Here is a 13,604-nt window from a genome sequence, read left to right as displayed (position 1 = left end):
AGAAAGGCCAGAGAAGGAAAGGAAATGCACGTGGGAACAAGCCGGAAGAGGGCTGGTTCCCCAACTTTGTGCAAATCCAGCAGGCTTCACAAATGAAATAAAAAATATTCTTTAAATTAAAAAAGAAAGAAGGAAAAAGGTTTCAAAAACATCGTCCGAGTCTGTTAGCCAAATATTTCAGGCTCCGTCTGGAGATTGGAAGCCAGGAATTTTGGAAATGCTACCCTGTGTTCATTTTTAGTGGTAGAAACCTCAAACATCCTGCTGAGGAGAGTGGGGGTGGCCGCCATGTTTTTTGGTCGAGAAGAGGGCTGTTTCTTTCTCTGGATGGGTGCTGCCATCTGATGTCTCTCAGTGGCAGTGCGGCTCCACCTCTGGCTCTTAGGAGCTCGAGGAAATTAAACTGCGAGTCAGGGGTTCTTGTTTCTGGCTTGAGACTTCAAGGATGAAGGTAGGTGACTGAATTTTTAAAACCGAGTTAGCTTATATATACATTTTTTTTTGTAGTGGTAAAGAATTTCCTCCCTACATTTTTCTTCCTTTTTATTCTTATAAAGCTTTCCAATAGTGTTGCTGGATATCGAATCACCAGATAGCAGGAACACTGTAGGATGCTATGACTCCAACCTTTTTCCTGCCTTTTCTTTGCTTTCTAGGGGATTTGTGGTGGAGATACCATGCCATCTGATTCTAGCCCTTGAAGTTCTGAGTAAAACACTTGTAAATATTTTCCTCAGTATTTGCAACTTTATTATTTTCTTTTAAACGTATCTTTCCCATTTCTCTCTTGTTATTGTGGAGATGTTTGCTTAGCATAATTTGCTGAAACGGTTGGGAAATAGGCTAGGGTTTGGGAGAGGTGGAGATGACATGAGACCCAAACAGAGCCCTGAGGTACTTTTGGACAAGGGTAAAAAGTAAAGACGGTTTACGGATCTGTTCAAAGAAAGTGTGAACCCATAGCTGTGGTGATAGTTTTCTTCTGGTGTGAGTGCGGCCAGGGGAAGCGGGGTGGGAGGGAGGAGAAATGTGGCTTGAACAGTCTCTTGACATGCCAAGCTTAATAGACTGGGGTGGAGTTAGCCTGGTGGGCATTCCAGGTGGGCAAATAGCACTGGTATTGCAGTCCATGAAAATCCTAGTATTTTTATACCTGCCACAGCACCAATGGATGTGATTTATCAATTGCTCAAGTAAATACTAACTGAATAAATGAGTAGGTGGGAACAGAGGACCTGGAACAGCAGAGATTAGAAGTGTGCTAGGGGTCCCCGAGGAGATGCATTACAGGATGGCTGAGGAACACGAGCACTCTGGAGAAGGAAGGCGGGGTGAGTCTCCAAAGTGCTGGGTCTGATTCCTCCCCTTCCACCAGCAGACCCAGGCCTGGGAGCAGCCGGGCCCCTGCTAGGGAAGCAGCCCGTGACCCTGTACGTGAGCAGAGGATTCAGGTTTGTGGTGGTGGAGGGGCTGCCGAGTTCTGGCCTGTTGTTAGACGACCAGTGGAAGTCACTTCTCAGAGAGGAGTTGGCAAGAAAGAAGCTGGTGAGAAGGGTAGCTAGCAGGCTGGGGACAAGGAGGGTGCGTTTGGGGGTTGTGAGCACAAAGCTTGACTCTTGGGAGGTTGGGCAGTACCTTGTGAAGGCGGTTCATGACATACATGGCAGAGATGGAAGTCAGTGGAGTCAGAGGAGATGAGGAACGGGGAGGTAGAGGCCATAGGTCATGAGTCCCAGGCAGAGCGTATCTGGAAGGAGGAGGGGGAGCATGCTGTAGTCCTAAGAAACACCGACTTTGAAGGTAGCAGGTCCTGGGGTCCCTGCTGTGGCCTTTTACCAGCTTTGACCCTGGTCAAGTCTCTTAATCTCTCTGAGCTTTTGATTTTTTGAGAGCAGAACAAGGATGAATGCTGATGATACCCGTGGAAGGACAGAATGCCAGTGCAGCACTTAGAACAGAGTCTAGCACATAGGAAACTCCTAAGTGTTAGGCATGAGTATACTGTCTCTGCATGTAGAGGAGGTATTCAGAGGTGAGCCCTCCCAATGACCTGGGAGTTAGATCTTATTACCTAATGGGGAAAACAAGGGACCGTTCATCATCTTTTTAAGAATACAAACGGTGAAGTCTAATACAGAGTTATTTAGAAGGCTGTGCCCAAAATGTTCATTTCCACTGAGGCTGGAACTAGATTGGACTTCCTCATGATGATGCTACCTTGCATTTCTGTCACACTTTATGGGTTGTGAAGAGCTTCTACAGGCACTGCCATTCTCATTTGCTGCTCCAAGGTGCTGGTGAGGGGAGTATTAACGTTGTGATTTATAGATGAGGAAACAGGCTCTGAGTGGGGACTGACCTTGCGGCCTGAGGACAGATCTGTGTTTTCCCTGCATCTCAGTTGGCAGGGAGGCTGTAGGTTAGCGGAGGGATTTCCCAAGAGCAAGCTTGTTGACTGATTTAGATCACTGAGGGACCTGTAAGATAGAGTTCCTCTTTTCTGGAGTGGTGTAGGTTTCTGAAGGTGAAGGGGTGGTCCAAAGGACCTCTGATGGCCCCACCTAGCCCTGGGGCTCATTGAATGCCAGGGTGGTTAGGACCCTCCTCACAGGCAGGAGGATTTTGACTAATGAAGCATCACACCAAGGTTTCTAGTTTTTTTTTTTTTTCCTCTTTTTTTTTTTGGTGAGGAAGATTCGCCCTGAGCTCACATCTGTTGCCAATCTTCCTCTTTTTGCTTGAGGAAGATTGGCCCTGAGCTAACATCTTTGTCTGTCTTCCTCCATTTTGTATATGGGATGCTGCCACAGGATGGCTTGATGAGCAGTGCACAGATCTGTGCCTGGGATCCAAACCTGTGAACCCCAGGCCGCTGAAGCGGAGCATGCGAACCCAACCACTATGCCACCAGGCCGGCCCCCCAAGGTTTCTAGTTTTGATCTCCCTAGCTCTTCCCCTCTGTAACAATGCAAGGATAGCCCTACCCAGTTCCCTGCTTTCTGGAGTGTGACAGATGGGGGTGCACTGACACCTCAGAGCATGCTGGAATGGTGTATGCCATTTTCAGAACAGCTCCTGTTCATCATGGGATGAATGCACTGAGGCCTGGAATGGTCTTTCTTGTTCAAGTCAGGGCTGTGGTCCTACGTTTCCATCACCCTTGAGTGCGTTAGTGGCCTGACCCCGGGTGCTGTTGGAGGTGGTGTGCGGGCAGCTCAGAGACCTAGATTTGGAGTCAGGAGACCAGATCTCATTCAGGCCGTGGCACCGACTCCCCTCATTGCTGTGGACAAGTTGCTTAAGCTCTCGGCGTTAGTTTCCTCAGGTGTGAGACGAGGAGAGGAGAGGCAGCATGGCTCATGGTGGCTCTTTGCAGCTTTGAAGCCAGTTGAGCTTGAGAATCTGTGGGTATCCCACAGATGTCCTCATGTTTGACTTAGCAATATCACATCGAGGAACTTGACCTAGGAAGTGGTCGTTGGTGTTTGTGTGCTGAGGTTAAGCTCAGAGATGCTCCCTGTGGGCAGAGCAGTTTAAACAGCACAACACTGGATATAGCCTTTAGGTACAATAATAAAGGGTCTGTTAACTTAGTGATGATGTGTCCGCCTAAGAAAATACTGTGTGGCTTCTAAAAGTGTTTTTATACAGTAACATTTAATGATATAGTAAAACCTACACAAGATACCAAGTGACAATTCAGTTTACCAAACTATGATGCTGTTTTAATAGGAGTGAAGGTATGTAAATACACGTATAGAAGAAAGCATGGAGTACTATGTAGGGAAAGTGGGTATCTTTGGGAGGCAGCTTTTTGAGTGATTTGTTTTTCTTTGTGTTTATCGGTATTTTCTAAATGTCCTACTAGAATTGGGTATTACTTTTTTTTTTTTATTTACATTTTAATAGTTTTTAACATTGTGAAATTTTGGGTTGTACGTTTTTGTCCATCACCATATATATGACTCCCTTCACCCCTTGTGCCCACCCCCCCACCCCCATTGCCCCTGGCAACCACAATACAGTTTTCTATGCCCATGTGTTGGTTTATATTCCATATATGAGTGAGATCATACAGTGTTTGTCTTTCGCCTTCTGGCTTACGTGAATTAACATAATACCCTCCAGGCCCATCCATGTTGTTGCAAATGGGATGATTTTGTCTTTTTTTATGGCTGAGTAGTATTCCATTGTATATATATACCACATTTTTCTTGATCCAGTCGTCAGTCGAGGGGCACTTAGGTTGCTTCCACTTCTTGGCAATGGTGAATAATGTTGCAGTGAACATAGGGGTGTGGGTATTACTTTTGTAAAAAGAAAAAAATTGTAAAAGTTACTTTGAAATATTTCATCCATTTTAATGGATGCTCACGGGCTCCTGCTGCATGTAGGGCTTCCTGGTTCCTCCTGATAATGGATAAAGGACTCCGTATCCCCTTTGCCTCCCCAGGAAAGGCAGCAGCATGGCCAGTGTGCTGTCCCGGCGCCTTGGTAAGCGGTCCCTCCTGGGAGCCCGGGTGTTGGGGCCACCCGGGACTGCCCCACCCTCGGAGGCTCAGGCGGAGCTGCTGGAGGGGGCTGCTCCCCATCCCTTCCTCGCCTCTAAGGACACTTCCTGCCAGGAGCAGCCCAAGGAAGTCTTTAAGGCTCCCAGCACCTCAGGCATCCAGCAGGTGGCCTTTCAGCCTGGCCAGAAGGTAGGTTGGTCCCTGAGTGGATGATGTTTGATCTTCTCGGGCTTGGGGCTGGCGGGCCAGCTGTGCCCCAAGTGACAGGCCAGAAACCCTCTGGGCACCAGTTTGCGCACAGACCTTTTCCTTGCAGCCATGTGGGCCCTTGGACAGCAGCCTTCCTGAGAAAATGAGCCATCATTAGCAGATCCCAGGCTCCTGCATGCCAGTGCTGTGTGGAGGAAAAGCTGGAAAGACCTGACATCTGACATTCTGGGCATAGGCCTACTCAGAACCTCAGTTCAAAGCATGGCCAGAGCTCAGTTTCTCTTAATCTGCCTCAGTTTGCAACTTTACAAAAACAAGGGGAAGAATCTCAGGTATAAGAGACAGATAAGATTGTGTCTTTGAACTACCTTGAGACATTTTCAAGAGACAAAGATGTTTGTTTAGTCAGAATGCCATTTGGATTTCCTTTTCCAGTGTTCTCTCCCCTTGTAGCAGGGCCCCATCATCACCTGTGCCTGGTATTATCACTAGATCCAGGTGGATGGGCTTGTGTCTCCCCTTGCCTTCTCAAGGGCCAATAAATAGAGACTCTACCTTCTATCTCCCTGCCAAGGCTTGTGCTATTTAGGCCTCTCTTCCCATTAGTTAAGACGACCTACCAACTACTGGGTACCCCTGATAGAAGTCACCCTACTTCTCCACCTCTGCTATGTTGTCCCCAGGTAGACTGAGAATTCTCTGAAGGGAAAAATGCAATTTTTTGGTGTCAGATGTAAGGCAATTCAAGGCAGTAGTTAGGAACCAGCGGATAAACAGGACTTCAAAGGCAAGGCAGGGCAAGAAATCAGAGGGTTGGATACAGATTCCAAATTCATTTGATGGGAGAAATTAATCCATTTACATTTAATGTAATTATACAATTACATTAATGTAATATAATTAATGTAATGTAATTATTGATAAGTAAGGCCTTACTGTTGCTATTTTGTTAATTGTTTTCTGACTGTTTTGTAGTTTCTTTGTTCCTTTTTTCCTCTCTTGCTGTCTTCCTTTGTGATTTGTTGATTATTTTTTTGTAGTCATATGCTTTGATTCCTTCCTCTTTATCTTTTGTATATCTACTAGAGGTTTTTTTCCTTTGTGGTTACCATGACGCTTGTAGAAAACATCTTATAGTTATAACAGTCTGTTTTAAGATGATAACAACTTCAATCACATACAGATTCCAAGCTCAGAGAAAAATCCCAGAAATGGACATGTTCACTTTCTCTGTCTAGAGAGTTTATAAGGATCTGTTTTGGGAAGAACCAATCCAGTGTGGCTAGTCTGGGTGCTCAGGTGGGAAGCAGGTGCCTGGAAGCATCTGCTTGAATTGACGATGAGTCAGAGAATGCCTTTTGTGGCAGGTGGGTCCTGGCTTCAGAACTTGGGGCATATGGGGTGAGAACTATCAAGTGCTGACCACTGGTTGCTATTGTTCTCTCCCCAGGTTTATGTGTGGTATGAGGGCCAAGAATGTACAGGACTAGTGGAACAGCACAGTTGGGCAGAGGGTAAGGTGACTGTCTGGCTGTTGGATCAGAAGTTACAGATCTGCTGCAAAGCGGAGGAGGTGTGGCTGGCCGAGCTGCAGGGCCCCGTTCCTCAGGCACCACCTCTGGAGCAGGGGGCCCAGACGCCAGCCTACAGGCCTGTCTCCAGGAACATTGACGTCCCAAAGAGGTTTGTGTGGGAGAAGCTGGGCTCTGAAGGACATAAGGGTGGTGAGGTATGGGGTAGTGGGATGCCTTGTGATGGGGAAGAATGTGGAAGTCCTAGTTCTCAAGATGTTGGACAGATGGGATACAGAGAGGGCGTCTTGTAAAAAAACCCAGAATGGTATCCTTTCTCCCCAAATTCTGTTATGGGTGGTATATCTTTGGTTTGGTTAAAGGCTATTTTTCCCCCCTTTATGCTTAAACTAAAATTTGTTCTCAGTTTTTCATGACACGAGACAGGGAAAAAATGGCTTAGATTAGAAGTCAGCAAACTCGTTCTCAATGGGCCAGATAGTAAATAATGTGAGGCTTTGTGGCCAAGCAGCCTCTGTTACAGCTGCTCAGCTCTGCTGTGGTGAAAGCAGCCACAGACAGTGTGTTAACAAATGAGCATGTTGTGCTCCAGTAAACCTTATGGATGCTCAACTTCTAATTTTATATAATTGTCCTGTATCACATGTCAAGAAAAATATTTTTCTTTTGATTTTTAAAACCGTTTAAAAATTGTAAAACCATTCTTAGCTCGCAAGCCATACAAAAGTAGGCGACAGGCCATGCCTGCCCACAGCCCATAGATTGCTGACCCCTGGCTTAGATATTCAAAACCATTGATGTTGAATGAAGGCTAGATATTTTGCTTTAGAATTTTATGACACGATTTTACTAGAATATATATTTATTAGAATATATACTAATTTTTATCTTATATACTCTATGTATGTTGATCTTTCAAGATTAAAAAGAAAAGCTGCCAGTGGAGGTTGTCTTATATACAAGGTGTGCAAGAAGTGAAGCTCCGTTCTGTTTCTCTGTGGGTACTACTGTTATTGACAGTACACCCAGTGTCTCGAGACCAGACCAGAGTAACGATATTTGTGATTGTGAATTCAGTGGAATGCTGGCAAAGAATTTGTTTTGCTATTCTATGAATATAAAAATACAAAGATCATACAAAGAAGGGGATGCTGATATGTTTAATATATTGCTAGACTTGGTTTAGCTGCTTCAAACCCAGTCACATATTTTAGTTGGTCTGAATTGTAAAGAATGAATGAATACAATCCTTTGAAGTAGATGAGCCATCTAGAAATTTATTTCAGACTAACTTTTCATACTTTAGAGCTGTCTATAAGTTCATGCTAATTTTACTTCCAAATAAGGTAACTTTATATGGATTTTTTAAAAAATTGCATGTGAAATTTTATAGAACTCTGCTGTATAAAGCATTGATGTTTGCATTGGGACGTTTATTTTAGTGTTTCTGGCTTACTTGCTCATTGGCTTATGTAATAGGCTCTGTTGACATTCGGAAGCTATCAGAATACCTCATCATTTTTCTTGGGAGGAGGGGAAAGGAGTTGGTTAGTGTAACTTTTCCCTCTTAAATTTAAATGTAAGATGGGGAAAGGAAGGTAATTTTAGTATCCTTTCGAATTCCAGTGGGCGTCTTCCATGCCCATGCTTTATTTCATTGCTTTGACTCTTCTCTCTTTCCCCCAAATAAAATTTTCCATTTTGAACTGCAAAGTTAGAGTTAGGAAGGGAATTCAGGGGAGAATGGAGCTGCTTCAGGATGTCAGCAGTGAGATGAAGACCATCCTGCTTACTTTGGAGTTGACTGATATTATAAACATAATTCAGAATGAGTGTTTTTCATGAAGAACGAGGAGAAGCCGTCATGCTTTATTTAACTCATATTGCTTGAGCACACATTGGTTGATTGTAGTGGGGGCGTGGAGGAGACAGTCCACAAGTGTAAGATGATGATGTGACAAGCCGTGTCGGGAAGCAGCCTTTGGCACTCACCCATTTGAATCTAGGAAGTCGGATGCAGTGGAAATGGATGAGATGATGGCGGCCATGGTGCTGACGTCCCTGTCCTGCAGCCCAGTCGTGCAGAGTCCTCCTGGTGCCGAGGCCAACTTCTCTGGTGAGGAAGGGGGCCCCTGTGGGTTCTGGGTGCGGCAGAGGCTCGTGGCTGACTTCCTCTGCTTGGAGCAGTTAATTGCCACAGTCACCAGCTTAGCAACAGGGTTTCTAGAGTCTCTTCTCACTTGCGCCTCAGACTGGCTGAGTGACGTTGAATTAGATGCTTCCATTCTTTTTCCTCAGTTTCCTCATCTGGGGAGAAGTTTCCTGGTGCATTGTGAAGATGATTAAGCATGGGACTGAGCCACACTGGCCAATTGAGTAAGTTCTTCTGTGGGAGTAAGTGAATGAGGTACTTCAATGGGGGCTTGAGCAAGGCCAGTAGAGGAATATTTAGTTCACAAAGGCAGAAACTTACTAAATGGTCCTCTAGTGGCCTCAGAAAATCCATGCCCCCATTCCATGTGCCTCATTCAGCCTTGTGAATTAGTGTGGGCCTACAGGCCCAGGACCTGAAATAAATGAGCTGAAGTCTAAAGTAAATCTAAATGCTTAATACAAACTGACAGTATGACTTCAAAGCAAATTTATGAACTAAAAGAAAAATTCTTTAGTGCGACCTCAAAATACATTATCAGTAATATGGGAGGAAGAAGCGTTGCTGGATGTTACTAGTTTGATGAGACTGGTAGTGAACCTGAAGTTCTTTTTGAAATTCATTATAGGACTGGCCTGACTTACTCCCAGGGAATAACTTTCATTGGTGAGATCTAACTGAATTGGAAGCTACTTAAAAGTTTGTAGGAAAATATGGAGTTAGCTCGGAGCACATACAGGAGGAAGGTGGCCTTTACAAGTATCCCTCATAAGTCATCTCCCTAGATAGAAAGTAAACTTAAAGGAGCGATAAAGCAAACTTACTTATTTCACTCAAAGCCGTAGTCAATGACCAGGCTGCTGGAGTAGTCACTGTGGTCTGATGGCACCTGGTTGTGAAGCACAGCATTGCACACCTGCTCTGTTAGTGCTTGGGAGCTACACAAGCAAAATGGGGAGGAAAGGAGTCGATTTTAAGTTCTCAGGAAATTCTACAAGTTTAGGAGATTCAGGAGGTTGGTCAACAGAAGGAAGATCCAGGAAAGTGACATAAAGGGAAAGAAAATCGTTGACTCCAATTCCCATCAGGTTGTGTGTGTATGTGTGTATGGATAACACAAACATACATGTTCACCAACATAATATGCATCTAACTGATAATATGCTATGATCTTAAGTCCCCCCACAGCATGGCTTGATGAGCGGTGTGGAGGTCCACACCAGGGATCTGAACCCACGAACCCTGGGCCGCTGAAGCAGAGCGCGTGAACTTAACCACTACACCACCGGGCCGGCCTCTGCATATTTCTTAAAAGTTCACTGTAATCTCTCATTGCTGTGCATTTGCAGAGGAGCACTTTGTTTTCGTGGTGTAGAATATCTATTGCCCCTGCCCTAGAAAATCTTATGATCTAAGGTAGAGTAATTTATGTTCATCTTATAACTTGTAGATTAACTTATGATACTAACTTTTTGCTTTGTTTTATATTTTTCTTTCTTTGTGTGCCAATTTGCCGCTTGCAGCCTTTGGGCCGTTTACATGGTTCCTCTCTGGAAGGCTGCTGTGTTGTAGGGTTTGCCCGCAGTTTGACCTGCCCTCTATCTCCCGAGCCCTGCTCTTGCTAGATGTAGCGTTCCGTGTCCTAGGCACGGAAGAGTCTGGGTTGGGCCTAAAGCAGCCTGAAGACAGGCAGTTTAAACACTGAAGATCTCACACGTCTCACTGTGATCTTCTTCCCGTTAAGACGCTGGGAGCGGGGCAGCGGATTCAGGGCCACGTCGGGCGCTGGCTTCCTGTCTTGTGATTAGTCTGAATTGCTCTCAGGGCTTGTCTTTCCCTCTTCAAATATGTTACTTCTGGATAAAAGCGGGAGCCACCTGGGCTGCAGCTCACCCTGGTAAATGCTGCCTCTCCTGTAAGAGCCGAATGGTTTCTTTTCGCACGGAGGTTTTGATAAATTTGCCTGGGTTTAAATTATCGAAAGGCATTTTTCAAGAAAGCCGGTCCACAAGCTCTTAACTTGGCCTTTCCCTCTTGCTCTGCTGTGGGGAAAGCTTCCCAAGGGGTCCCTGTAGCGAGGACCCCAGAGTGCTGTGTGCAGCTCTCACCCACCTGTTAGGCCTAGAGGCCCCTCTCCCCTACCCCCTCCCTACTCTCCTCTGTTTTTTTTTTTTTAACATATAAGGTGAGAAATACATTTTAATTAGGTTCTCTTTCTGTTAATAATACACAAAATGAAGTTGCATTATGCATTGCTTGGTCGATGAGTATCAAGCTGTGGTAGGAAGTGTTCTCCAGAGCAGAGCAAGGCAATGAATGGACCCACTCCTCATTGTACCGCAGCTTGGAAAGGGAAGGTGTCTCCCTTGTCCCTGCAGTGGCCAAACCAGGCAGAGCCAGGGCCAGAGCCACGAATTGGATTCAGGAACTCAGACTCCAAACTAGAATTTCGTGGTCTCCCACCTGGGCTGGCTGTGCCAGACCCCCTGCCCTGGGACAGGCCCATGAGCGTCCCCTGTCTTCTCTCCGGCCAGCTTCCCGCGCGGCCTGTGACCCGTGGAAGGAGAGTGGGGATGTGTCTGACAGCGGCAGCAGCACCACCAGCGGGCACTGGAGCGGGAGCAGCGGCATTTCCACCCCCTCGCCCCCCCACCCCCAGGCCAGCCCCAAGTATTTGGGGGACGCCTTTGGTTCTCCCCAAACTGATAATGGATTTGAGACCGATCAGGATGCTTTCCTCTTGGATGAACCAGCTCCACGCAAAAGAAAGGTACATGGTGTGGTGTGAGCGTGAACTTGGGCAGGAGGCACTGACGTCAGTGAGGACCAGCCAGCTGGCCAGCCGTGGAGGGGAGGGCCCCCACAGGTCCTAGGTGTTCCTGGGCTCCATCCCGTTGCAGTTTCCCTTTGCTGCTTCTGATCTCATGATAGTCCTAGGAGCCTATTCTCCCCTTTAATGCCACTTCCTTTTCCTTGTCACCTCTGCCCCAGTCTCTGCCTTCTTTCCTGCACTCCTACAGAGGCCTGTGCACGAGAGGCCTCCAGTGGGGTCTTCCCACAGCGCCAGGCACTGCCGCTGGCCACCAGGACCGTCTCCCGGGTCCAGGCTCTCTGCCCCTGCTTGTCAGTTTCTCTGGCCCCAGAGGACACCTTCCCTAGGGCCTTTTGTTGGGTTCTGTTTGAAGACAGTGGAAGTCCCCACTGGGTGAGGATGAGAGGGGGGATGAGTGAGAGGAACATGCCCCAATTACCCATCTTCCTTCCCCCTAGAACTCTGTGAAGGTGATGTACAAATGCCTGTGGCCCAACTGTGGCAAAGTTCTGCGCTCAATCGTGGGCATCAAACGACACGTGAAAGCCCTCCACCTGGGGTAGGTGTGGAGCCCCGGGCCGCTGCCGAGGGTACCAGGCAGGTGTTCCTCCAGCCTGCTGACTCCCCGTGACCTGCGTCCTGGGATGCTTCCGAGAGAATGGCTTGCTGAGAACACCACGTGCTGCCTATCCCTGGTCCCTGGGGCCCAGCATAATAGCCCACTGGAAAGAGATCTTTGTTGGGAAGGAAGGACCCTCCCATCGTGGTGAAGGTTGATGCTGTTCATGGGAAGGGAGCTCCATCCATCTTGTAGATGCGTCTTCTTGCTTCACTGCAGGAAGCAAAATGTTCTGGTTCTCAGTAGAAATAGGGTAATTTGGTGAGACCCTGTTGTGAGCTCCACTTCTGCTTCCCCTCAGGGAGCCGGGGCTCCATTAGCACTGACCCCCTGGAGCCAGGGCTGCTCGTGGCAGAGGGATCTGACTCACACCCCTTTCCCTTGAGAGGAGAGTGTGAGCGCAAGGAGCTGGGGCCCAGAGAGGACCCGTGGCAGAGCTCGGAGTCACACAACTCCTGCAGGAGGAGAGATGCACACATGTTCTGTGAGAGGAGAAGCCTTCGGTGCCAGGAAAAGCAGTTCCCATTGCTGTGCCAGCACGTAATCTGCTGCGACACCGCATCAGAAGCTGGACTCCTGGGTGTTCTCATGGGCTCCTTCCCTGACTTGCGGGGTGGCCCTGAGCAAGTACTCCCTCTTGTGCCTCGGTTTCCCCTGTGTTTGAACTCAGGTAACTTGTCCCTGATTGTCACCGCATCTCCCTCCCACACAGGGACACTGTGGACTCTGACCAGTTCAAGCGGGAGGAGGATTTCTACTACACAGAGGTGCAGATGAAGGAGGAAGCTACTGCTGCTGTTGGCACCACCACAGCTGACCCAGCTTCCCCCCCCAGCGTGAGCAGCTCACCCCTTGCCATTCTTCCACCACCTCCTCCCAGAGCCCAGGCCTCAGGCCCGGAACACCCTGGCCTGGAGTCTTACCTGCCCTCTGGTGCTCTCAGCAAGTCAGCTCCTGGCTCCTTCTGGCACATTCAGGCTGACCATGCGTACCAGGTACGGGGCTGGGGCACGCTGGGAACTCAGCCTTGTGGCCGTGAGGACATTCAGTGTCTCATCACAGGCCACTGACCACCGTGATTGAAGCCTGAGCCCTTTAGCTAAATTGCTCATCTCTAACTTCTACAAGGAAGAAAAGGAAAATGACTTCACATTCAATAAATGTGAGAATTCCAGAGTTCTGCATCGGTGGCTCTCATGAGTGGTTCCTAGAAATCTGGGGCTGAATCTGAGTAACCAGGTTGATAGATTTGATAGATTTGGACTGGGGAATTGTTACATCTCCAGTGATAAAAGGGGACGGAGTAGTGTATTTGGGCTTCCCAGAGCAAATCCCTAGTTCCTAGAATTATGTTACATTAATAAACAATCACATTTTTGGAATGGATGTCAAGCGTCGGGCTAAGCTTTTCAGACAGAATAAGACATAGGCCCTGACCTTGTGAAGTGCATGGTTTAGCTGGAGAGAGAAATGAATATGTAACTATGATTAATTATAATAAAGTACCTTACTAGAGGCATGAGAAATTGTTGTGGGTACAAGAAAGACCAAGGTGTTGTGTCCACGTGGTTGGTAACGTTGTCACAGAGGGGGTGACATTTAGGATGGTCTTCACTGCATGCGGAAGGTGAATGCACAGCTCGCTGTGTGCCAGTTTTTCTTAAAATCCTTTTATGCCTGCAACGTGGTTTTATCAGACTCTAGGCTGATTTGCAAGTTAGTAATTAAAAAGCAGTGCTTTCAATCAGAAAGGCTTTACAAAATGAGC

The 13,604-nt window shown here is 47.2% G+C and overlaps 1 protein-coding gene across 3 annotated transcripts in view; it reads left to right on the top strand.

Annotated features, from left to right (window-relative positions):
* The window catches only part of ZNF395 (zinc finger protein 395), a 40,600-nt gene that overhangs the window by 21,533 nt on the left and 5,463 nt on the right, over positions 1-13,604 (top strand). For all 3 annotated transcript variants that reach the window (XM_014789912.2, XM_014789913.2, XM_087437374.1), the window contains exons 2-7: positions 4,454-4,700; positions 6,172-6,404; positions 8,260-8,369; positions 10,940-11,175; positions 11,676-11,776; positions 12,549-12,831. In XM_014789912.2, coding sequence (XP_014645398.1) covers positions 4,467-4,700; positions 6,172-6,404; positions 8,260-8,369; positions 10,940-11,175; positions 11,676-11,776; positions 12,549-12,831 — 1,197 coding nt within the window. In that variant the 5' untranslated portion in view covers positions 4,454-4,466. The remainder of the gene's footprint in view (positions 1-4,453; positions 4,701-6,171; positions 6,405-8,259; positions 8,370-10,939; positions 11,176-11,675; positions 11,777-12,548; positions 12,832-13,604) is intronic.

This window comes from Ceratotherium simum, chromosome 12, assembly GCF_057802395.1.
Source record: "Ceratotherium simum simum isolate JZ-2026a chromosome 12, ASM5780239v1, whole genome shotgun sequence".
NCBI classification, from domain to species: domain Eukaryota; kingdom Metazoa; phylum Chordata; class Mammalia; order Perissodactyla; family Rhinocerotidae; genus Ceratotherium; species Ceratotherium simum.
The sequence above is the reverse complement of the archived record's forward strand: the minus strand, read 5'-3'. Positions and strand labels throughout refer to the sequence as shown.